Raw genomic sequence first — 25,169 nt, 5'->3', positions numbered from 1 at the left:
CGTTTACATCCCACTATATACAGTGTTACAAATAACTGCATACATACAGATATAAATATATGTAGGGATAGCATAATTGTGTAGAAGAACTAGTGTAAGTGTGTGCAAATTTTTATATAAGTGTATGTGGGATAAATTAAATGCTAATGGACAGAAGATTGCATGTTAAAGTTGAATGGGATGTTAAGTTGCCATCTTTTTTTGTTTTTCCTTCGAAAAATCTGCTTCCTAATAAAAATATCCAAAATAGAAATCTAAATCATAAAACAATATTTTATATTTAAAAAATACTTAGAAGTCAAGATTCATATACTTTGTGGGCTTTCTACTAAGCATCTATTGGAAGCAAAAATGAATGGATTAAATAAAATATATTAAAATATATAAGTTAGAGGCCACTAAAATATATAAATTTTGATTTCTAGAGATTTTTTATAGTTCAGTTCATCTTGAATTATATGGATCTGCAATTTGCATGATCTATTATCAACATCAAAATCATTGGTTTTTGATCAAAAAGTTAACATAAAATATGCAATCTCTTTCCTAGAGAGAGATAAACTGAGGCTCAAGCAAGCTTAGCCCAATTTTCATTAGGACCAGAAATTTATGACCAAAGCTAGGCCCTACTCTATATGGATCTGCCCCACCCACTTAAAACAAGGGCTAGGTCAAATGGCCCATAAGCTAGCACGGTTCCATGTGCCAACCTCATCATGATTCATGACCACTAAGTTTAAATCCCTTGAACTTGACAATAGAAACAAATAGAAGATCCTCATGAAGAACCAAGCTAAATCCTATGGTATATGATTTGATACCACCAGCTTTTTCTAGCAGCTAGGACAAAAATACAGTAATTTAACATACGGTGGACCTGCATGCAAGAAAAAGAGTATTATGTAGAATAACAACTATGGCTTGTATGCTTAAGAGGGACTAGCCGTCAAAAAAAAACTTCACCAAATAAGTCGAGTGTTTTTAAAAAAATGGTCAATAAGGCCTTTTTGTTAGTGTTCGGTCCACATAGGGATTGATCATTAACTTCCCCCTCAAAAATATCAACTTATAATGTTTTTGGTGTATGATCAAGGAGTTGGAAGACAAACAAGGGATGACAATGTTAACCAATGGAGACTAAAAACAGTAAGAGAAATAAATCTCCTTCATGATAAATGATCAGGTAATGCTGTCCAATTCAAATACCATAGAATTATTGAACCAAATATATGGACTCAATCAGATAACCATATTGATAAAAGATAATATTAAGAGCCTGTTTAAATATTCCTGCAGAATATCCTAAAGAAATTGGACATATTAGCCCACCTAGCCAAAGTCTCTTAATGGCCCGCACAAGATGGAGCCGGTATCCTAGCTTGTGGTCCTATTGGTTTCCAGGAAGAGAGAAAAAAAAATCCATAAAAAGTCTTTTCCTTCCCACAGAATGCGAGCTGCAGGATATTAGATTAACACGTCATAGCCAAATAGGCCAACTAATCTACAAATCCAACAAGAAATTCAGTCCAATCCTACTTGATTTTTTTTAAAAATATCCTAAGAACCTATTTGAACATAGATTTCTCAAAAGATTCTTTTCCCCATCCCCCCTTCATCCATCCAGCATGTGTGCCCAATGCCACGCACGAGTTTTGATAGAAATATTGATTTATACGACAAATAAAATAGATTTTTTTTTTTTTTTTTGATGGAAATCGGGACAATTGACCATCCGGCATTTAGTATGTAGATGGAATGTGCGGACCTAGCAAACTACCAAGGCGATGCGGTGATGTGACCATGAACCATCAAATCCATGGAAAGCGTAGTGGCATTAAGTGTGTCGTTTGGATACGCTTTTCCTCGCTCAAGAGGCAATGGTCGCATTCACCTTTTGCTGCGAGATATATGAGCTATGTTGAGAAATAGTAGAACCTTTCAGGCTAAGCATATATTCCGTAAAACTAATGAGACTGCAGATTGGATGGCTGCTTATGTAGCTAAGCACTTCGGTAGTACCCTGTGGAACTGGTGATGGAAAGTTGCTCTTAGCATTTCATTCTATTTTTGGATTTTATTAGGTGCATCCGTTTTAGGGTACGAAGGGCCAGGCACGAAAAGAAGACACACAAGAGAGACACTTCTCACAAATCCCGCACGAAGCTGTCCGGAATTATTTGAAACAAAACCACTCCATCTCGGCCAAACGGCCCAGAAAGGTGAGTTTATTTATTTAGAACACAGCCAGAAGGAGGAGACCCAAGCAGCGTTCACTCGGCCGAGCCGGAAGTCGAAGGCTCCGAGCCGCGAGCCTCCAAGCTTTGGATCCTCCTCGCGACCCTCGCCTTCACCCCTTCCAAGAATTCGATCGACCACTCCATCTCCTTCAGTTCCCTCCCACTCGGCGTCTCCCCTTCCATCGCCGCTCGCTCCTCCTCGCGCTTCCGCTCGATGTGCCGGCGGAGGAGCTCGTCCACAGCGGCCTTGAATCGAGCAGCTGGCGTGGGAGGCTGTGGGTGAGCGAGGTAGCGCCCAAGGACCGCGTCAACGGAGGGGCACCCGTAGGCGCGGGTCTGGCCCTCGCCGTTGATGGTGAAGACCGCCACCTGGGCGCCGGTGGCGGCGCAGAGGCTGCTCGCCTCCCTGAACAGCTCGTTCTCGCGGTCGTTCGGAGGGCCCCGGCTTCGACGCGAGGATCTCCTCTGGAGCCGCCTCATCGCTGCCTCCTCCTCGATGACGAAGAGGAAGAGAGATCTGGGCCGGGGAAGGAAGAGATTTGAGCGGTATTTATAGAGGAGAGGAGAAGGCAAACAGGGAAGGGCGTTTGAGCGGTTTCTAGGATTTGGAAATTCCTCCGACTCGGAAGTGCCCGTGGATTCAAATTATATCTCCATTCTTCATTTATCATCACTTATGAATGCTGCTAAAACCGTACGCGTACCATCAGAGATTAAAAAAAAAAACGGCTGTCAAACTGGTTTTTAAAAATGTAAATGAGTCAAGTATTCAAATTATTTTAGGAAAAGAAATTTTTATTTGTTAACTTAATGTATCCCCAAACGCATGCAAAGTAGGTTTTCATCTCTAGATCTTGATTTGTAATAGTATATAATATTTTTCTAATTTACATTTTTATTTTATCAATAATATTTATTTAATTTTTTTTTATGAGTAGGGTGCACGCAAAACACTCATATATATATATATATATATATATATATATATATATATATATATATATATATATAAAATATATATATGTATGTATGTATGTATGCATGTATGTATGTATGTATGTATGTATGTATGTATGTTGTATATTCGATTCCTTGTATCATTCATGACGATAATGTCTTCGAGATGACTAGGTAACTCCGGCAACGCCTCCCACAGAATAAAACAACTATGGTCGGCTACAGTTAGCCACCCAATCTGCGGCGCTGTTGGTTTTCTTCTAGATATACATGGCAACACAGAAGATATGCGATGTAATCTCCAGATATCGAAAATAATATCTTGATATCGTTTCAGATTTTGGATTTGCTATATCGATTGTCCTGAAATATTATTAGTATCTCAAAAAATCTTTTTTTTTAAAAAAAATGCCCCCGAGCTTAGTAAAAGGTAGAATAACCAAACAGCTTGACCTAGCCTACGTTCAATTATCGAAGATCTACTGTCCCATATGGTAAGATGCAAAAATACTTCCTCTAACCCATGAATTGATAAATGCAGGGCCATTTCCCTCCTTCGCGGACATGTTTGTGACAATTGCCAACTTAGTTATTGATGGGGCAAAATGGGCCAAATTTGAACCACAATAGTTATACCTAAATAACATCAATAAGCTATCATTTTTTTGGTCTTTGATAAAAAACATCTAGGCTTCATTATAGATGATTAAACAATATATAAAGTAAGAGAGGAAAAAAAAGTGAATTGGGACTTGTCTTGATGGCCATGTCTTGATAGTAGTGAGTTCCCAAATATGTTTTAGTTGATGGGGGGTTTGTCCATTAATAAGAAATCTAGGTTCACGTATGTTAGGTGCAAAAATAGAAATTAGAAAATTTTATTTTTATATAAATTTGAGAATTCTATTTTTATGTGAATTCTAAAACTAAAAATTTGTGGCTCTAGAATTAGAATTTTATGTAGACTCTAGCATTTTATTTTTATGCGGACTTTTATTATGATTTTGGATTTTCTATATATAAATCTGTTGTTTTTGTTAATTGAGAATGCAGCTTGCATTGAGACTACAAAATATTGAGAAGTGTTCCTTTCGCTTTCCCTCTATCTTCTTCCTTCTCATTCTTCACTTCATCGCCTCCTTCTTCTTCTCTCTTTCCTCCTCTTCTTCTTCTCATCCTTTCATCCCGCATAAGTTGGTATCAAAGCAAACATCGGTCCACCACCATTGGTATAATAACCACTTCACCTTACTCAAATCCACTACCATCACCATCGTTGCCCACGCCCCACACTATCAACACAAATAAAAGAAAAGGAAAACAAGAAAAGAAAAAAAAATAATCCCCAAGTTTTTTGAGACTAAATCACAACTATAATTTTGATAGGCTCTCATATGTAGCCATCTAATGCTATTGTTAGATTATTCTTGCTTTCTCCTAAGTAGGAACTTTTGTTTTCTATGCATTACTAAGGTTCGAAGATGCAAAATGCATTTTTTTTTGAGCTGTTACCTTTAAATCTCTTTTCCATCTTATCCCTGTTAAATACTTTAGGCTTCTTTCTATGTTTTTGTAACATATGGTCCATGTCTGTATGCATACACAGGCATTGCTGATTAAACATCCCATCCTAAGTAGGTTAATGAGTGCAAAATCAGGAAGTAAATCCTTTTTATTTTTTATTGTTTTAAAATTGTACTCCTCTCCTCAGTAGGGGCCAGGTGGAGATATATTCTGACTAAGATTTATGATCCTATAAAAGGATCTCACATTCAGTTTTTTGTTGTGCAAGCCCATCTATCAATGAAATGGCAGGATGTTGAATTTGGTTGCTGAGACAAGGGCTATGTACAAGGAAAGGAACGATGCATACGTGATACAAACCCTACAGTTAAATCCGACGAGCATTCCAGCAGTCTTAACTGATTGATCTTTGAATGTCAAACTAATTGTAAAACATAGGTTTACATTTTCATGAACTCCAATTTTAGTTCAGATGCCTGGAAAAATAAAGTATGTCTGTCAATTTCTTTTTGTTTTTTGTTGTGCGAATAAAAGGTCCGAACTTAATTCCACGTCGACTAGATAGCGGAGAGGTCTATTCCTTAAATACAGGGAGGCTACCCCTTTCTGTTCAGAGCCGCTTTTTGTGGGGCAAAACCGTGCGTTGGGAAGAGACTATGAAACCTCTTCAAAGCGGACAATACCTATGAGGAGAAGCAGTCACTTCTGTTGTCTGAGCTTGGTGGGGACTGAGCTCTGGGGTTTGGGGGATACCCTTCGACCTCATCAATAGTGCTTTCGTTGAGAGCCCTTAACCCTGGCACAGACTCTTCCGCTGGGGGACTATGTTGTGGGAATAAAGGATCCAAACTTAGTCCCACATCAACTAGATAGCGGAGAGATCTGTTCCTTAAATAGAAGGGGGTTACCTCTTTCCGTTCAGAGGCGCCTTTTGCGAGGCAAAATCGTGCGTTGGGAAGAGATTATGAAACTCCCTTCAAAACGGACAATACCTCTGAGGAGAAGCAGTCGCTTATGCTGTCTGAGCCCGGTGAGGACTAAGCTCTGGGGTTCGGGGGATACCCTCGGATCTCATCATTTTCTATGTGCTTTTTTTTCTAATAACTTGCTTCAAGATTTGTTGCATTTAGTTTTATATCTTGTATTTTTGCAGATATCGGCAGTTGAACGGATCAGAGATGAGTTGGCTTATGCTACCCACAGGTTTTTCCGGCAAAATGGTTTTCGTTATGTGCATGCTCCTATAATTACTACGAGTGATTGTGAGGGAGCTGGTGAAAGTGAAATGTTTCAAGTTATAACACATCTGCTAGTGCAACTATGATCAGATACATCACTGCTACAGAGACATAGTCCTCTAACGAATATCATGATACCTTATTCATAATTGCCATCCCAATCTGACGATATTGACCTATAGGGACCTCATCATACTTGGGTTTCTTATCACATATTATTACATTCTCCCATCATAATGGCAAAGAAACGCTTTACTTTGTTTTCTGCCATCACTGTGTTATTAATAAACTCTGCAATACGCATTGATTTCGAAGGAAGCTACGCACCCCCTGCATGTAATGACATGCACAGACAGCCATGGGAGACGAGGAAAAAGGGATGAAAACAGATGGATATGGAGAGAGAGAGGGAAAGAGGCAAGGAGGGAGACACAGTACACCTCAAGGAATTGAAGGAAAGCTGGAGAGATGGAACTAAAAGAAAGATTGAAAGAGCTCGGGGAGAGCAGAGAAAGCAAAAAAAAAAAAAAAAAAGAGGTTGGGAAAGTGGCCTTACTTCAACACAAAATTGAGAAGAAATGGAGAGAGGGCGAGACTAGGTAGATTAGGTATAAACAGAGAGGATAGGAGAGATGAAAAAAGAATGGAATTTGATTTGAATCGTATATGGTTCCATCAATCAATGTACGAGAATAATTGCGCTAGGGCAAAATTCTACCAAATCGAATAATATAATTTTTTATTACAAAATTAATTATTAATTAAATTTTATTTTTTTGGGCAATATACATGTATGGTGCTTGCATAAGTTAAATTTCTGCACCAAATACATTAAGATTTAAGTATAATTAAGACAAGCAAAATCAATTATTATTATTTTTATAAAAAACATATATTATTATTATTAAATTATAATTTAGAATTTTTTATAAATATTTTTTAAAATATCATATTTTGTATTAATATTTTTTTACATTGATATTTATATGTATATTCTTGTAAAATACTTATTTTGCTATTCTATTTTTTTATTTTTATTTTTTATATATACCCAATTAACTAACGCCATTAAAAAATTAAAGGCTTCAAATTAAAATGACTAAAATATTTTTAATGGTAAGATATATAAAAAAATATTTATAAGCGCAATAGAGAAAAAAAATAATTTCAAAATTTTATTTTAAAATATTATTTGTATAAAAATAATATTTTATAAAAGTATAAAAATAAATATAAATATAGAGAGAATAGCCACATAAATTTAAATTTTTAGAAAAAATATTCATTAAAAAAATCTATAATTTATGATTGAATATTTTAAAATCGATACTTTATTCCTCATCTGTAACGTGATCACGAATATCGCGACGGCTCTCTCGCTCGCTCTCTCCATTTCTCTCTCGCTCGCTCGCCCATCTCTCGGTTTCTATACACCGTAGAAAACAAAACGATGTCCAGCTGCAGCATCCGAGCGCTCTGGATCCTCAACGCCCAGGACGCCGTCGTCTTCTCCAGGTATCCCCACCCGCTTGTTCATCTCCTTCCACCTGTTAGGGTTTCCCTCCGATCTCCTCGTCGGCGATACCAAGATCCGGACATCCAAATGGTTAATTTCCTTAGTTTTTTCCCCCTCTTTGCTGAATTCCAGTTCGGAATTTTTATTCTTTTACCAGGAGATTTCCGGTGGTGGAGAGACGGTGGCGCTTGGCTTGTGAGAAGGAGAAAGATAGCTGCGCCGTGGAGGATCATGGATACTCCGCCCAGCCTTTGCTGCCGACGGATGCCGAGTTGGCTTCGGCTTTCGCTGAGAGGAAGAAGAGGTCAGTCATCGGGCATGCAGGATCCCCTCATTAATTTTATTAGGATTTTGGGCGATGATCTGAACATGCTTATGTATGTCACAAGACTATTGGAATTTCTTAACTTTATGAACCAAAAGGTTCTATTAGGAGGAGATGGGAGGTAAAATGGGAACAAGTTGCAGGAAAAACATGGAGGGATCATGATTACTAACTACCAAACAATTGATTCTCTAGCAAAGGTTGGATTTTTCTTTTTGGATTTGTGTTTGTAGGCATAGGATGTTGAATTTCCTTGACCATTCCCTCCTTAAAAAACAGTCATTTGTCTGTTATAAATAACTCTTGGTAATTCATTTTCTGTATTTCGAATGCATTTATCAAACCTAGTTTTTGTACCACTTTGAAAAAAAAAAGAAAAATCGTCGGTAACTTGATAGGTTCAGAGACACGCACAAATAAAGGAAAGTAAGGAAAAAAAAAGGAGTGTAGCCACTGGAGTTCCACTATCGGTATATGTGAGGCCTCAATTTGGGTAAGTTCACCTTAGCCAATTTTAAAAAGCTGCATCTAAAGTGGCTCTTCAAAAAAATTTATGGAGGCCCATAGTCTCCTCAACCTGGATTCAGGTACAGCCAGTCGGTCAAAGTTTGATGTTCGGTAGCAATTTTTCTCAGTGGAATGATTTAAAGCTTGCCTAAGATACAAGAGTATTCACCAAATGCTTATAAAGGTCAGAAATTAAAATTTAATAATTAAAGTTTTCAAATTAAAATTTAAATATTAAATTTTTTGAAATTTTTTTTTTGCAGCTACAGTTAACTTAGAGCCAACTCATTGGAGCTTGGTTCATTATGCCTTAGTTTCCAGAGTCATTTGCATCATCAAGTCCATAAGCTTTTATATTTTTTCCATTAATAGTATAGTCAATTTGAAGCCCATCTCTATAATAAAGCATGCTGTTCGGAAGTGATGATACTCTCAAGCATATGTTGGCCTTCCTTCATAAAGAAATAGATCTTTTGCATTGATTTGACAGTAAAATTCCTGGATTATCTGTTCATGAGGTTACCGTATATTGTTCAAGACATAATTCTTCTAAGAATCCGTTGCATATCTAAACACATTTTAGTTTTTGAAAATTGCTCTATATATTTTATTGTTCAAGTTCATTGATGTAACATCTGATCAAGAAAACCTGCTAAATGCAGTTTGGGAACTTTAATGACATGTAGTATGATTATCAGTAACATGATTAGTTCACTTGAACAGGGAAGGTTCTGCACGTGGTTTTGGTATCCGCTTTAGTCAGTCAGTTCAAGGTTCAGATTCTTGGGTTGATGATCCAATCACTCGCCACATTATAACACTATATATTTATAGAGAGGAAAGGGATGAGTTTATGTTGTGGCCACTGGTTTTGCATACTAAAGGCAGTTATCACATTCTTGTTTTACCTTTCGTCGAGCCTCAACAATTTAAAGCATATGGGAGGTTGTGTACCAGATCTGATTGTGGAAATTCAGTTGGAGAGGAATGCAGTCTCTCTTCCCTTCTACTTGATCTTCCGTGTATCACAGGGTAATGTAAGTTATTTTCGTAATTCAGATATATATATTTTTTTCATAAGCCTAAAATGTTATCACACCTTAAAGGTTGCATCAGAATTTCATATTCAGAATTTACTGTTGATAAGTAAGAAAAAGCATTAATTCGATATTGCAAGTCTATCATTTTAATACTATTTATCAAATTTTAAGTATATTGAGGCTTCCTATAAGGAAAACCCCTCAAACTTCACCAATATCTGTTTTTTCTCTTCATGATTTAGTAAATGTTGGTTCATTTATGTGCTTTATCTCTCCAATGTACTGATTGATTGAGATGTTTCATGAGCAATAGCTTATATGATCAATCTATTGCATCAATTTCAATTTGATGAGCTAGGTTCTTGAGTTTTCCCCCTTGTCATTGTTGAAAGTTGTAGGCTTGAATCAAAATTTGAACCATGCTGAAATGCATGATGAATATCATCTAAATTGAGGATTCCTGCTAGCAATCATAAATTATAATGCTCAACATGCACAAAGCCAAAAATCAAATGTTTTAGATATTCCTAATCTATGCATAAAGTGGACACATGATGGATGGTACCAGTAAAGCTAGGGTGCCAGTATGCATGATCTGTCATTTAAATTGTGAAGAAGGCCAAAATTTATATTGTTCAGTCTGCATTGTCGGTTGAAAATTTTGCATTTCCTTGGCCTAGGCCCAATTGCATTACCACTTTTATGTTAAATACCTTTTTTCTTCAAGCTAGTGTAAGTTTAATGTGGTCTAATTGATTCCAACAACCTTATCTTTGAGAAGATAGTACAACACTCACTTTCCACTTTTACTACCTGCCATAGGCATATTAGCTACCACCAGAGCATGGCACAGACTTCTAGATTTAGCAGAGGTAACAAAACAACAATGGAGAAAACATCATGGTTGTAGTATGCTAACATAGACAACCATCAATAGCCAATAGACCAGCAAGGTCCTAACATTTAAAAAACATCTGTCATATTGTGCTTGTGTGGGTCAAGGGCCAGTTGCATGATCTAAATTCTGGCATTCATGAATGACTTGTCTAGGGGTAAAGATTTGAAATTTGGAGAAAAATGCAGAAAATTCAGTAAAAAACTTCGAAAAGAATTCAGATAACTAATTTTAGTGGCAGAAACAGTATATACTAACTGATTTGGGAGAAGATGATGGGCACCAACTTGAAGAGTTCATATCATAAGAGGTAAGTTGTGCAATGGTAAATGATGGCAAAGTGATATGTCGGCAAGATATTTGGCAGATTAAGCATCAACTTTGGAAAGTTGTACCCTGCCTCATGCACTTCAAGAAGAATATATTTGTTTTATAGTATTTTTTTCTGGTAATATTACTTCTCCACATTACCTTTCTTTGATACCTTTGAGAAAGTTCTTATGCTGGAGGCTTTAGAGCATTTCAAATGTCTCAATGTTCTTTCCCATGACGGTGAAAAATTCTGGAGAGGAGGTTTAGTATCAAACCCATTTTAACTTTATCAAGTGGTGGAGTTACATTTTGTTGCTCCGTAGAACATATAAATTTTTCATAGCTATCATTCATTTGAGCAATCTATCATGAATTTGTTCAGACTGTCGACAGTAAGGACCATAGATTATAAATTAGGAAGGAATATAAGATTATGGGATTTTTGAAAGAAGGGAGACATTGGTGCCAGGTGATATTGGGAAAAACAGAAACATTGCACGGATGCTGTTTGACTTTTCTTATCTTCTCTATGGTTAAAAGATTATTTCAGGCTTGTGGATTAGTTATTTGTTTGACTTGATTGTTTGGTATAATGGATTTTATTTTTTTAAAGGCCTAAGCATACTCTGTGTTGTGATTATTGACATTGGTGTTCTCCATTTTTTTTCTATTCTGTCTTCTTTCACTTCATACCATTTAACTTCATTTTCTACCATTGGCTGTCTATTTTAAACAAAACAAGGAAAAAAGGGAAAAGAGAGAAAAAAAAAAAGATTCCAGGCTGCACTAGGTCAGTCTAATATTGTAGGAAGTGGAGTGATGAATGTTTGGATAATTGAAGTAATGTAATCTAACAGTCATGTTGTTTGGAGATTTCTGGTCATGTAAAGCAATGATTTTAGAGTGAATTTTCTGATGATGGGTTTACCTTGTGTAGTTGTATGAATTAGTTAAAGGTCTTCACTTTATTTTTATTCCTTCTTCTCTTTAGAGTGTTTTTTCTGATAATGTATAAAATTCCTAGTGTAAATGAAATAAAGAATTTTATAATTCACCCATTTAGATTTTTGCAGTGCTACAACTTTTTCTCTTGTATATCAGGGAATTTTGTTTATTGCCTGACTTGCGTAGGAAAATAATTATTTAATTAATAACCTGTTTTAGTGTTAAGTTTGACATCATTTACCTGTTAACCTGCCAATGATCTTATCTATTTTCGTCCTTTTTTAGGGAGTTCATCTATTGTTGTTACGTTTTAGATTTTTAACATTCATTTTGGCATTCTGAAAATTAGTTAAATATGTACGTTCCATTTGACATGATAAAGCTGATTCTGCATTCCACTATAATCCACTCTTAGTCCGCAAGCTATAACTTTTTGTGTTTTCTCAATTTCGACAATCTTATTGATTGAATATAGACATACCCATCTCATCTAATTAAGATTTTAGGTAGCTGAGACAGTTTGCACACTGACTCTCTTCTCTATATCATAGGGCATTTATGGTAGCACACACTGTGGGAGACATAGTTGCTGGCGATGTGCAGGATCCTGAGGTGGTTGTGAGTTCATCGCCCTCTGTGGGAGGATTGTTGGATTCACTTACTGGTAGCATAGGCATACCAAGCATTTCAGCTAGGGCAAAACCTGTTGCAGCACCAGTTGCAGCTTCAACCACTTCAGTTGCTTCAGCAGCTGGTAATGTTGTAATAGATGCCCCTAAAAGCACTTTCAGACCCATCGACAAAGAAGTGCTGCGCACTTTTATTAGCAGCTCAATGCCTTTTGGTTCGTACTTTCTGCTATGGTATTTCTCATCTCATATTTTTTTAATGTTTTTTGTTAATGCTTCGTGCAAGTTGCATACAGTTAATTAAGCCTACACTGATTTTCTTCCATCATCACAAATACATCATCAGGAACGCCTCTTGATCTTAATATATCAAATATATCTGCAATCAAGACAAATGGATTTTCTTCCTCCGATTTGCCTCCTTCAGACCTGAAGCAACCTGCTTGGAAGCCATACCTGTTCAAAGGGAAGCAGCGGATCCTATTCACAATTCATGAGTTTATTAATGCTGCAATGTATGATCGAGATGAAATACCAGATGCTATTTCAGTTTCAGGTCAACTAAATTGCAGAGCAGAGTTAGAAGGATTGCCTGATGTTTCCTTACCTCTGACTGGGCTGAAGGCTGCTCATGTTGAGATTTTGTCTTTCCATCATTGTGCACAAGTGTCAGAACATGGTGAAGATAAGCAAGCCCTGATGTTTTCTCCACCACTTGGGAATTTTGTTTTGATGCGTTATGAGGCTTTAAGCAATCTTGATCCTCCTGTGAAAGGCTTTTACCAGCTCTCCATGGTGTCAGAAGATGAAGGTGCATTTTTATTTAGGTTACGGTTGATGGAAGGTTACAAAGGTCCCTTTTCTATGGAGTTTTGTACTGTTACTATGCCATTCCCTCGGAGAAGGGTGGCATCCATTGATGGAAACCCTTCTGTTGGAACTGTTTCGACAACAGAAGTTTCGGTTGAATGGAAAATTATTACGAGTGGACGGGGTATTACTGGGAAAAGCATCGAGGCAACTTTTTCAGGGACAGTTAGATTTCTTCCAAGGACAAGCCAGAGAGTACCTTCACGGTCCATGTCGGGTTCAGCATGTGTAGTTGAAGAAGATAGTGATGTAGAGCAAGATAGTTCTAGTAATATCGTTAACATAGAGGAATACTTAATGGAGAAAATGAATAAGGATCTACAAGGAGTAGATTTCGAAGAGCCGTTATGTTGGCAAGCATATAGTTATGCCAAAGTAAGCTTCTTTTGTTTGATATCCTTATTTATTGCTTAATAAGTTCTTGGAGCAACATACGTGCAATATATTTATAGTTCGATGCCTGTTTTAGAAATTTCTTTTCTACTGACATTAGAAATATCTAGCAGGATAGCCTAGAATTTGCTTCATGAGATTTTCTTATTTTAGGGTTGAAACTAGATCGGATACTCATCAATATTTGTTTAAAACAAATATGGATATCAATATACCCATATTTGTTTAAAACAAATATGAATTGGATATCAATATACCCATATCCATATTTATTTTATTGATGAATACAGATACGGATACGGATGTTAGTCGGATGCAAAAATTCATATCTATATTTGTTTTAAACAAATATGGATATAAATCAGATACTGGAAGTATAAATATAAATACGGATATAAGTCGGATAATCAAACTTTATGACCTCAAAATCAAAGATTTTACTAAGTGGAAGATAAATCAAGTTAATAGCATGATAATGTGGTTATTTATTGCTCTTAAAAGTTCATGAGTGCTATATAAAATTAATTAGGATTACTAATAGAATCGGATATTCGGATTCGGATTATATAGTTGTCTATACATATTTTTATTTGACGGATATAGATACTGATACAGAGATTAGTCGGATGCTCAAATTTTTACCATATCTAGATAATTCGGATATGAAAATGAATTTGGACGAATAGTATCAGCCCACTTTCACCTCTACCTTATTTATTGTGCTTGTCAAGCTAAAGTCAAGTTGTAAATTGGTCGGGGGCTCAAATTGAAACAGATCATGACTTGTAAGATTTTTTTTGAGAACTTTCAAAAAAAAAAAACACTTGAAAAATTAATTAAATTAAAATAGATGATTGAAGAATAAAAGGCAGACATATACAAGCCTAACAATTCTATTTTCCTTTGTCATAAGGCTTATAGCATGCCTTTTTAAACAATCATCATGTCTTGATATTGAAGATATTTATAAACTGCTACTTCAAATAAAACTAATTCACTTATCCTTTTGTTACGGTATGTTAAGAAGAAAAGAATCAGTTTTTGACAAATTAATTTAAAATATGTGAAAGTTTTGTTTCTTTTGAACTCCAAGAACTCCAATTTCTTTTCTTTCCTTTTAGAAGTTTAAAATTGTGTTGGGATTCATCTGTCAAGTCATATTGGTGAAAAATAGATAATTTTAAAAGCCAAAAGTCAAATAAGTCATGTGGAATGGACCTTCCACTTGGTTTAGTATGTACTAACATGATCAAGTCGGATCATATGATCAATAATATGGATTGAGATCTTATGATCTTCGTTGATCCTAATCCAAGAAAGAGATCCAAATTGCCTTAAGCCATTTTGATCCACATCATAAGATCTGGCTCATGGATCTAGGGATTCTAAGAATAGTGATGCTGTGCTATAGGCTGGCTAATAGCATCGGAAGGTCTTAACACAGAGAACTGTACACCAACTCCGCTTCTGCATTTTTTTTGTTATCGAAGGAAAATGTTATAGTCATAGATCGATGAAATCTTTTGTGCTTTATTGATCTGTTCAACTGCTTCATTTAGTTATCCAGAATTTATATCTTTTTTCCCCTCAAGAAACTAACATTTTAATATGCATTAGAGGTACTGACAATATATAGAGAAATATTGACGATAGGAAAATAGTTTTGCGTATAACCTCCTTAAACCTTAATATCTAGAGAAATTATGCTTTTGATGAATATTGAGTCTTTACATACAACCAATATTTGTAAATAAATCACTTTCATATTTTTGTAGCTAAGAAATGTAACCTTGTAAAAAACCACGATTTTTTCGTTGATAGTCAAGCATTCCAAGCACTTGTTCTCTACAATGCTGCACGTGTAATGCACAGTTTCCAAGATATTAAATGGTTGTTTAGCATGAATCATTATTGATGTTGAATATTGATAATATCTCTTCATGACTTGCATGCTCATTTTGTTTACTTTAAATTTTGATATTCAATTTCAGCTATTTATGGGATGTTCTTGCCTAGTTTTCTGTTGAGTATTAATGCATTTTTTGCAGGTCTCTTTTAAAATTTTTGGTGGCTCACTGTCAGGAATGTCAATCGACCCAAAATCTGTAAGTCTTTGACAAATTAATTCTAAGCTTATATCATATTTGAGATGCCATGAATTTTCTTTTAAAGGGTTAACATATGTTCATTTGAAAACCGTTTTCATGATGCAGATTGTGGTTTTTATCTCTTAAATTATCCCTAAAATCATATTTTGGTATTAATTATGTTCAATTTTCATATGTTCCATAATTCTAGGGTATTAGAGTGGAAAAGGTGTGATTTGACCTTTGTGTAGTTTTGTTCCATATCAGCTGAGATACACCTGATTTAGGAGAAGTTTGAGAAACTGAGTTCCCTTAATTGTTCTATTCCCACACCATAAAAGAGCACTACCAGAATGTGTTGCTTAGCTCAACCTGTTGATGTGCCTATTTTTTGTTATGTTCTTTTGATTTTGTAAATATCTGGCTGTCTTAATTTACTGCTTTTACATTTATGCTTTGAATTATTTTTGCTTTTTCTAGAACTTCATTTTGTATCACCATGATTGTTATTTGTCCATATATCATGTCTATACCAATCTCTCATTGCAGAGATAATTCTTAATCTATACGGATCTCTCATTACAGAGATACTTCTTGGGTAAATTTATTGAAAGGAGAGCATAAGGCTTTACCTCTAATGCCTTTTGACTGTTACATTTTCCAGCTTGCCCAAGTGTAACAGAACTGAAAAAACAAAATCACAGCCCAAAATATGGTAGACAAGACTTATCCAAAGTTGAATTGAACTCCCCTTCTCAGTCTATGCAGGTCAGTCTATGCATAGTGGGCATGCCAGCCGCTAGTTGTTCCTGGTGTGCTCTTCTCTTTGAGTATTTCATCTAGATGATCTAGATGAAGATCCTAAGCTAAATGTCTATATTGGTTTCCCTCTCTGATATCATTCGCACTCATTCTGCATACATAAAGGAACAAAATAAGATTTCAAAGTACCTGTCACATTTCATGGAAGAGCAATTTGCAGAATTAAAAGATTTACTTCATTATTGAGCCATAGTGAAGGACGATTATGATTCTTTCTCTCTTCACATTGTCTTTTTACTTGATGACAATAGCCACTTTATCTTGTATGTTTTTGAATCTATTCATTTTGTGCAGCCATTTTTCTTTGAAAATCCCTGCATTTCTTTTATCCCTCGTGTAACATATCAAAGCACAGGAAATAAGGCACTTTTAGGATCTAATTCTCCCTTTTGATGAAAGTTTCTAGCTTTACAAATTTTTCTATTAGCTACCTTTAAAGAGGGTTGCACATACTGCAATGAGATTGGTCGATGACTTTCCCAAGCCAACAAGTTTGAGAATATCAGAGTAAGCAGTTGACTGATTCCCATCCTTGAATGACATCTTTGGCCCTGATTTGTAACTTCTCAAGCTTCTCCTTCTGGTTATCTCTAAAGATGAGGAGGGAGGGGGCGCATGCAACACCTAAGAAGGGTGGCTTTCCAAAGCCAACAAGAATAGGAGAGAGAGAAGAGAAAATGGCCAAGTACTCTTCCCAACTCAAACGAAGAAAACACAAAGGCGCACCACCTGAATCTCTTTCATATAACATCCTTGGCTGACCATTTCCCATGATCCTGTCCTTGAATGCACATAGGACCCATCAGGATGAAAACAAGTTGTAATAGCTAGTAACTTTTTCTGCAACAACATCAGCAAGCATCTGGTTTTCATAAACATCACGTCCAGATACTACATTCCATAAATAGAAAAGTTAAGCTAAATCTAAACTCTTTATATGATGTCATCCTAATTGCTATGATCCCTTCAAAAGTCTAGTTTTTCATCAGGACATTGATTATAAGGTTTGTGGTAGTCAATTCTGTATGCTTGTTGTCTTAGAGAAGAGCAAATTTAAGAAGACAAACTGTGTGTCATCATAAAGGTGGCTATTAGGAAGCAGATGGTCTGATGTTTCAGTAGTTCCCTATGGACAACGTTGACACTTAGAACAAAAATGTACTTAATGCCTCGACAAAATCAATTGGGATCTCATTGAAGAAGAATTTTTACAAGAAAAGGATAGGCATGTGGGAACAAATTAATGTCAGATTCATTTGGAAAATGGAAAGACCAACTCTTTTTTTTGACCATTTGCCAAATACTTATCTGAATCTTCAGTTGCATGTCTTATGACATCTCTCTCTGGACTACTGACTGATGATTCTAACCTGTTACTGACTTCGTGAGGCAGTAATTTATGCGTCTTATTGGGCCAACCACCAGCAGGCTGGGAGTCACTCCACAGGATCCATTTGTCAGTGCAGAACATTTCATCTATTTATCACTTCTGGAATTTATTTTGCCTCTCCAAAATAAAATTCTGCAATGCTTTGTCTCCAAAAAATTATTCACGGAACATGTCTATACCAAAGGAACAAGCTCCTTGCATTATCTGTTTATTCTTTTTTAAAGATGATATTAGAGTCATTCCTCGGGCCTAGTAAACTGCTGCATAGGTTTGGAACTCGATGACCAAGAACTTTTAGCTCCATAGGTTGATTTTAAATAAATCTTTGAAATGTGATATTATCCTATAGTTATTATGTCATTACTCAATTCCTTTGAGGTCAGTACCGATAGCGTGTTACTGTAGCCTTCACAAGTCATATTATTAGAAGAGAACATTTCCTTTGTAACAGTATCTAGACTTTACTTCAACTAATTGGTACACTGATTTGTGTGAAAGGGTTATTTGTGTACCAGATCTTCTGTAACTTTTTGATATGGCCACAATTATTATATCTTACTACTTATTTCAGCTATTCAAGCCTGCATGTTGTTTGTTAACTCCGATATTCAATATTTTAATATATATGTATGTATATATATATATATATATATATACTGTCAATAATATAGAGGAAGGAGCACTATACTCCGATTGTTATAGTTTGCCTTCATAGATTTATTACCTTGTCTTGGAGAATGCAATGCATATATGTTCATGATCCCTGTGATTTTATTCTTCTCTTACTGTGATTGCAGCACTAGAATTTGCAATCTTTTGCATTTCTCATCTGAGAAATTACCATGCTTTGCAGGTAAGCATTTATCCAGCTGTTAAAGCACCTGTGGAGTTCTTTATGCAGGTAGATTGTTATTTTACTTTTTTTCTACTTCATATACATAACACCTCCATCGCTAGATTGATATCAGAGGTTCTAATTGAAGTTGGCTTTTAGGGTTCAACTTCCATTAGGTTATTAAGGAACAACTTTGTTGTTTTAAGCCCGTCATGTTCATTATATAGTGTTTTCCTTCAAGAAGTCTCAAAGAAGCAATCATCATTCCCAGGCAGCTTAAATAATCGAAAGAGTGCCTTAAATTTTCCATTAAGTTGCAGACAAAAGGTTTAAGTTCTGCATATAGTTGATGGAGTTTCCAATATTTCTTTTCTGTCTAAGATTGCATTTCCAATTTTAAGGCAGCAAACCTGGCAGCCATAAATAATATATTGCATTACCCGTTAAGTAACTCTGTAAAGAAATAAAAAATTAAAAAGACAATTCATAGCCAGTATGTTGGGGATGGGGTCTTCAATCCACATTGCAGAATCTCGAGTATATCTTTATCCCTTGGGACATGGTTGGTTTGCGGCTTGTTTTATTTAATGTTTATACTTTGTGAAGGGAGTTCAAAAATTTCTAGATCAATAATATTAAGAACAAAGTTCTTTGCATATTTTGTACTGTTTATGTAGCATAGAAAAATCAAGTTATATGTTTCCTACCCCTATCTCTATTGCTGTGATAAAAATCTTGCACGATGTGCTGCTTTTTGCTGATCATAAAGGTTCTTGATGTAGTTGTAGTATAGCACCTTACTTGAGCTGGTCTTTTCCTCAATTTAACATGTTGGAAGTTACAAAAGGTTATGCTTAAGAATCATTAAATGGAGCTAAGAAATTGGTGGTGTAAATGTGTATGGGTCTTTCTTAGGCTATTCTGTGCTAATTGCTTATTATAATTGTTTGGCTTTAGCAGGCTTCCTCTGGAGACTATATATTGTGGAATACTTTGGGAAGGTGCCCATTTGCTGCCTCGCCCACTGTTCACTGAGGTTGGGATTTGTTTGCAATTTGTAGCCTAACAAGTATCAATTTGTTTTAGTCGAAACAATAAAGTGTGGATTCTTATGCCTAGAGTTTGTTCTAAATGAGAGAGAAATTAAACCCAGTCATATATTACCATATTGGTGGTTAGGAAGGTACATTCTCATGTATAATAACTTAAAACCTTTAATATCATTTTGCTGAGATTTTTCTTTAGCTGAGTTGAGCTATCATTTTTTTTTTCTTTCAGTATTTGTCTTATAAGCAGACAAGTTCTTTTCCCATTCATTATTTTTAATTTTTATAAAACTCTTCTTTGGTGGATGCTTTTATGCTCGAATATGTTATTCTGTTGGGAATTTAAAATTCAGATATCATATGCATGTTGCTCCCACATTCACACCATTTCTTTTCTTTCGGCGAAAAGTTTGTTCAAGTGTTGCAGGTTGTTTCAATGGTGATTGTTAGATGTTTAATGAATCAGGCAAAAAAAAAAAACCCAGCACCTATGCAAGCTGCGTTGGCATGCGCAAAATATCCTCATCCCCTATTCAAGTGTTGTTCTTCGTGGTTAATTTTACTACCGAATGTACGAGTATAATCTTAAGTATGATAGATTTGTATACGAATTGTTTGGATGAGTTTGGCACTTGTCAGCCATAGCTTTTTCTTGGACTACCGGAATAACTATTTAGGAGATCAATGCTGAGAATTAGGTAATTCTAGGTGAGATAAATTGAGATCAATTATGGAGCTCACAATGAGATCAATCACTCGCTGATTAGGCCAAGTTTGGTAAGACCGGACGCCGTGGTTTTTTGATCAGATGGCTGTGATGGAGAATATAACAATCACTCCCCCAATCTCGCTGCTGCTCTCCGCAGAACTTGCTCCTAGATATCGTTCTTCTCCAAGCCAGCCAAGTTTGTGCTGAAGCAGGATTTTTCCTAGGCTCTATCTCATACTCTTTCTCATGGTCTGTCGTACTGACCGGTACGTATCGGTCCAGTCTGGAACCAGTACCGGATCAGCGTGGAATCCGGTACCGCTAGCTTATCATTGGAGAACCAGTATGAGACCGGTTCCAGATCGGACTGGCGTGGATCAGAACAGGTACCAGACCGGTATAGGACCGGTACGGACCACCACTAATACGCTAACCAGTACCGGTATGGCAGAGCTTGTTCTTTCTTTTCTATAGTTTTATGATGACAATTGTTTACAATTGATGCTTAAATCTCCGACTCCTTTCATAATGCCCTCATGCACTGTTCTTGTTGTTAAGATTAATCATTACTAATTTTTCAATGTACCGTTGCTACGTCTTTTGATTCGGTGTGACATTATTTTAACAAACTAGTAGGTTTTCTTGATACTTAATTTGCATCAATAAATTATTGTTAAAAATATCGTATTTATTTATTTTTTACCAAAAAAAAAAAAAAACAGAGACTGACGATGGAAAGAGAAAACCTAATCCTTGTCGGTCTTTGACTCTCTGTTCCAAGTTGCAACCTCACCCGGCTGGATAAAGCCTAATCCCTGTCAAACCGGGTCCAGCTGGCGTCGGACCGAACCGTCAAACCGTCCTCTCTCGCATCTTTCTTATAATATCGATCGCAAGGCCCCCAGGATTTCATACCTCCTTTTTCTTTCGTCTTCTACTTTTTCTCTCTCTATCTCTCCGTTCTCCTGTCGCCGCCGAACGAAGGCTGCCGCCGCCGCCGCGACCGCCGCCATGGGGAGGAAGCCGGCGTTGAACAACCGCTCCTCCGCTTCCGCCGCGGCCGGAAAGAAGGAGAAGCTCTCGGTCTCCGCCATGCTCGCCAGCATGGACAAGCCCAAGCCCTCCTCCACCGCCGCCGCCGCCGCCGCCGCCTCCAAGAAATCCAAGCCGAAACCCAATACGAACACCTACATGGATGATCTTGATATGCCACCCACCAGCGATGATGATGGCCATGAATCTGATCTCGGCGACGCCGACGATATCCCCAAGGCCAAGACGCGGTCCGCCGTCACCGAGCTCTCCGCGGCCACACTGTCCAACAAGGAGCTCAAGAAGCGGGAGAAGAAGGAGCAAATCGCTGCGGCAGATGCCGAGCACGCCCGGAAGGAGGCCCTCAAGGAAGACAAAGACGTATTCAACGTGGTCATCGGCACCCGCGCCTCCGCTCTCGATCCCGACGGCGAGGATGCCGCCGCCGACGCCAACCTTCGGAATATATCGATCGAAAACTTCACGGTGTCGGCCGCTGGCAAGGATCTGCTGAAGAACGCTACGTTGAAGATATCCCACGGCAAGCGCTACGGCCTTGTCGGTCCCAACGGCAAGGGCAAGTCCACCCTCCTGAAACTTCTCGCGTGGCGGAGGATCCCCGTCCCTCGGAACATTGACGTGCTCCTGGTCGAGCAGGAGGTGGTCGGCGATGACCGGTCCGCCCTTGAGGCCGTGGTCTCTGCCAATGAAGAGCTCGTCAGGCTCCGCAAGGAAGTGGCCACCGTATCTGAGAGGCCGGAAGGGGATGAGGATGACGAGAATGGCGAGAGGCTTGCGGAATTGTATGAAAGATTGCAGCTTTTGGGCTCAGATGTTGCCGAGGCTCAGGCCTCGAAGATATTGGCAGGGCTGGGGTTCACCAAGGAGATGCAGGTTCGCCCCACCCGATCGTTCAGCGGAGGGTGGAGGATGAGGATTTCTTTGGCTCGAGCCCTCTTCATGCAGCCGACCTTGTTGTTGCTCGATGAGCCGACCAACCACCTTGATCTCAGGGCCGTGCTGTGGCTCGAGGAGTATCTGTGTCGGTGGAAGAAGACAGTTGTGGTGGTCTCTCATGATCGCGACTTCCTTAACACAGTCTGCAATGAAATCATCCACCTTCATGAGATGAAGCTTCACGTCTACCGTGGGAACTTCGATGACTTTGAGAGCGGGTACGAGCAGAAGCGCAAGGAGGTGAATAAGAAGTTTGAAACATACGACAAGCAGAGGAGGGCTGCGCAGAGGAGTGGAAGCAGGGCGCAGCAGGACAAGGTCAAGGACCGTGCCAAGTATGTTGCTGCCAAGGAAGCCGCGAAGAGCAAGGGGAAGGGGAAGGGGAGAGGGGGCAATGATGATGACCAGCCCCGGGACGTCCCCCAGAAGTGGAAGGACTACACTGTGCAATTCAGCTTTCCTGAGCCTACCGAGCTGACACCTCCCCTCTTGCAGCTCATTGAGCTCAGCTTCAGTTATCCCAACAGGGAGGATTTCAGGCTCTCGAATGTTGATGTTGGCATCGACATGGGAACAAGGGTTGCAATCGTGGGGCCTAATGGAGCAGGGAAGTCGACACTGTTGAATTTGCTTGCAGGAGACTTGGTGCCCACCGAGGGTGAGGTGCGTAGGAGCCAGAAGCTGAGGATTGGGAGGTATTCCCAGCACTTTGTGGATCTGTTGACAATGGAAGAGAACGCGGTTCAGTATCTCCTCCGTCTTCATCCGGACCAGGAAGGTTTCAGCAAGCAAGAGGCTGTTCGTGCGAAGCTTGGCAAGTTTGGACTGCCGAGCCACAACCACCTTACCCCTATTGCCAAACTATCTGGTGGTCAGAAGGCTCGTGTTGTCTTTACTTCAATATCTATGTCTAGGCCTCATATCCTATTGCTAGACGAGCCCACAAATCATTTAGATATGCAGAGTATTGATGCTTTGGCTGAAGCACTGGAGCAGTTCACTGGTGGGGTCGTCTTGGTGAGTCATGACTCTCGGCTGATATCTCGTGTGTGTGAGGATGAAGAGAAATCTGAGATATGGATCGTGGAAGACGGCACTGTGAAAAAATATCCTGAAACTTTCGAAGACTACAAGGAAGATCTACTCCGAGAAATCAAGGCAGAGGTAGATGAATGAAGCACAAGTGAGTTGTCCATTAGTTATCTGTTGCTTGCAACAGTTTCTTTGTATTATTTTTCTTTATAGTTTCAGAGACATTGCTCTGGTGTTGAGTCTTTCTTTATATACATTTGTAAAAGCCCGATATACTTGTGTGTGAAATCATGAACTTTGCAATGCAAAACAGGACCTCCATTTTATGAACTTGGTGAGATTTGTTAGCTGCTGCAGTATGTGTGATTGCAGATGCGTGTGTTATCAAAGAGTTATGTACTTGGTTATTTTCTTTTGTCACTGATGGAATGCCAAATAATGGCCCTAATCATGCCTCCAACTCGCTTCTGATTGCTTGCAAAAAAAAAAGACTGCAGCAAGTAACTGGATTGTTATGTCATAAACTTTAACTATAGCAACTATCATTGTAATTGTGGAAATATGCATTTTTGTGGAAAATATGTACCATGAGCTAGAGAATTTCCATTTTATAAAGAAAGTCGTATGCGGTTCCTCTGGTCCCTTATGAATATCCCAAATTTTATGGTCATTCTGTGCTTAAATTATTGAATAAACTTGCAGCATCCACAGTGAAATTGCTTTAGATTTTAGAACTTCTTTTGGTGGCTCTAAACGCATGGAAGGCCACAGGCTGCATGTAAGACTGTATAATTTTTTCTATCGGCAAATTGTGTTAGATCATTGCTGCACATAATATTTTTTTTTTCTCCATTTGATTGGATTCCTCATCTCCTCTTACTCATTAATTCATTCTTCATTTTAGCCTATCTCAAATGTTGATTTGTGCTGCTCAAGGTCTCCTCCCCATGAGGTAAGAATCCAATGATTGGTCCTGCAAGTCATGGTTATCACAGAGCAATAATTCTCCAAGATTTTTGCAGTGATGTATACCCTTATTCAGGAGGATAGTTCTGACTTCTGTGCATGTTTGAGCTAGCCTTTTTCATGTCCATCTACTCATTTCCTTTGTTGGATCTTATAAAGGGTCACAGGGTGAAAATATAGAACTTTCTCTTTCTTCTCCCTTTTTTTGGCTTCTCTTTGGTTTGGATTAGAAGGATCTGAACTAAAGCAAATCATATTAGGATTATGGTTTGGAGACCATGGTGAACATTGGGTTTTAGGTTAACTTGTGGTTGGAACTTTTGAAGGATAAAGAAGACGACTTTTAGGGTTATACACGAAATTTCAGGAAATCATTAGAAATTTATTCCACTAAGACTAGATAAATGATAAAAATAATGAAACATTAGTAGGTAAAATGAAAGAAGAAGAAGAAAAGTTGGAGTAAGTGGATGCTTGAAGAGAAAAGAAATAACAATACAATGAAAAGAAGGGGATTGATAGTTTTTCTAGTTTCTTTGCTGGCAGTCTGATGCGGCCAAGGCAAATGTGACCCTTCTTGAAGTATATTGAACTGGGTAGAGGTACCAGGTTGGATCTTAGTGCAGGACCAGAGAATTGGTTCATGCATGAACTTTAGGAAGCAATCTATGCCTCTATGATTTTATCCTTATGTAATGTTTCAATTTGTAGCTTATCTTTAAAAGCATGACAGGTTTCAGAAATAGCAAAACAATAGCTAGAGTTACTTCAATTGATGTAAGAATGGTCAATCAAATTTTCTAAGGCAATTTACATGCTTGATCATTCATCATGGAGGATGAAAGCATTTGTAGCAGTTACTATATTCCTGAGCAAGTGCAACACTTTAGATCGAACTCCACCTG

The 25,169-nt window shown here is 37.8% G+C and overlaps 3 protein-coding genes across 4 annotated transcripts; 2 read left to right on the top strand and 1 right to left on the bottom strand.

Moving 5' to 3' along the window:
• Window positions 1-2,270: 2,270 nt before the first annotated feature.
• Window positions 2,271-2,717, bottom strand: LOC120112777. The gene has a single exon (XM_039132662.1). It carries the CDS (start codon window positions 2,715-2,717, stop codon window positions 2,271-2,273), a length of 447 nt encoding a protein of 148 aa, XP_038988590.1.
• A 4,599-nt stretch (window positions 2,718-7,316) lies between these two features.
• Window positions 7,317-19,778, top strand: LOC103709908 (AP-5 complex subunit mu). 2 transcript variants are annotated; one of them, XM_008795437.4, is made up of 8 exons: window positions 7,317-7,471; window positions 7,630-7,776; window positions 9,028-9,336; window positions 12,048-12,340; window positions 12,472-13,370; window positions 15,437-15,493; window positions 18,541-18,588; window positions 19,483-19,778. In XM_008795437.4, exons 1-8 carry the CDS (start codon window positions 7,407-7,409, stop codon window positions 19,555-19,557), a joined length of 1,893 nt encoding a protein of 630 aa, XP_008793659.2. In that variant the 5' UTR covers window positions 7,317-7,406; the 3' UTR covers window positions 19,558-19,778. The 2 variants fall into 2 exon arrangements, with proteins under 2 accessions (XP_008793659.2, XP_026661545.2); XM_026805744.2 differs by having other exon boundaries at window positions 19,480-19,778.
• A 1,362-nt stretch (window positions 19,779-21,140) lies between these two features.
• Window positions 21,141-23,628, top strand: LOC103709907 (ABC transporter F family member 4-like). Its single transcript, XM_008795436.3, has one exon. It carries the CDS (start codon window positions 21,289-21,291, stop codon window positions 23,440-23,442), a length of 2,154 nt encoding a protein of 717 aa, XP_008793658.3. The 5' UTR covers window positions 21,141-21,288; the 3' UTR covers window positions 23,443-23,628.
• The last annotated feature ends 1,541 nt before the right edge of the window (window positions 23,629-25,169 follow it).

Source organism: Phoenix dactylifera, chromosome 12, assembly GCF_009389715.1.
Source record: "Phoenix dactylifera cultivar Barhee BC4 chromosome 12, palm_55x_up_171113_PBpolish2nd_filt_p, whole genome shotgun sequence".
In the NCBI taxonomy this organism is placed as follows: domain Eukaryota; kingdom Viridiplantae; phylum Streptophyta; class Magnoliopsida; order Arecales; family Arecaceae; genus Phoenix; species Phoenix dactylifera.
This window is presented reverse-complemented; position numbering and strand designations above follow the sequence as displayed.

What these genes read in the sequence shown, in the direction of transcription:
- LOC120112777 (XM_039132662.1), bottom strand. Translation starts at nt 2,717, where the DNA reads ATGAGGCGGCTCCAGAGGAGATCCTCGCGTCGAAGCCGGGGCCCTCCG.
- LOC103709907 (XM_008795436.3), top strand. Translation starts at nt 21,289, where the DNA reads ATGGGGAGGAAGCCGGCGTTGAACAACCGCTCCTCCGCTTCCGCCGCG.
- LOC103709908 (XM_026805744.2), top strand. Translation starts at nt 7,407, where the DNA reads ATGTCCAGCTGCAGCATCCGAGCGCTCTGGATCCTCAACGCCCAGGAC. An exon ending in GATCTTCCGTGTATCACAGG is followed by an intron (nt 9,337 to 12,047) that starts GTAATGTAAGTT and finishes TCTATATCATAG; the next exon opens with GGCATTTATGGTAGCACACA. An exon ending in TAGCAGCTCAATGCCTTTTG is followed by an intron (nt 12,341 to 12,471) that starts GTTCGTACTTTC and finishes ATACATCATCAG; the next exon opens with GAACGCCTCTTGATCTTAAT.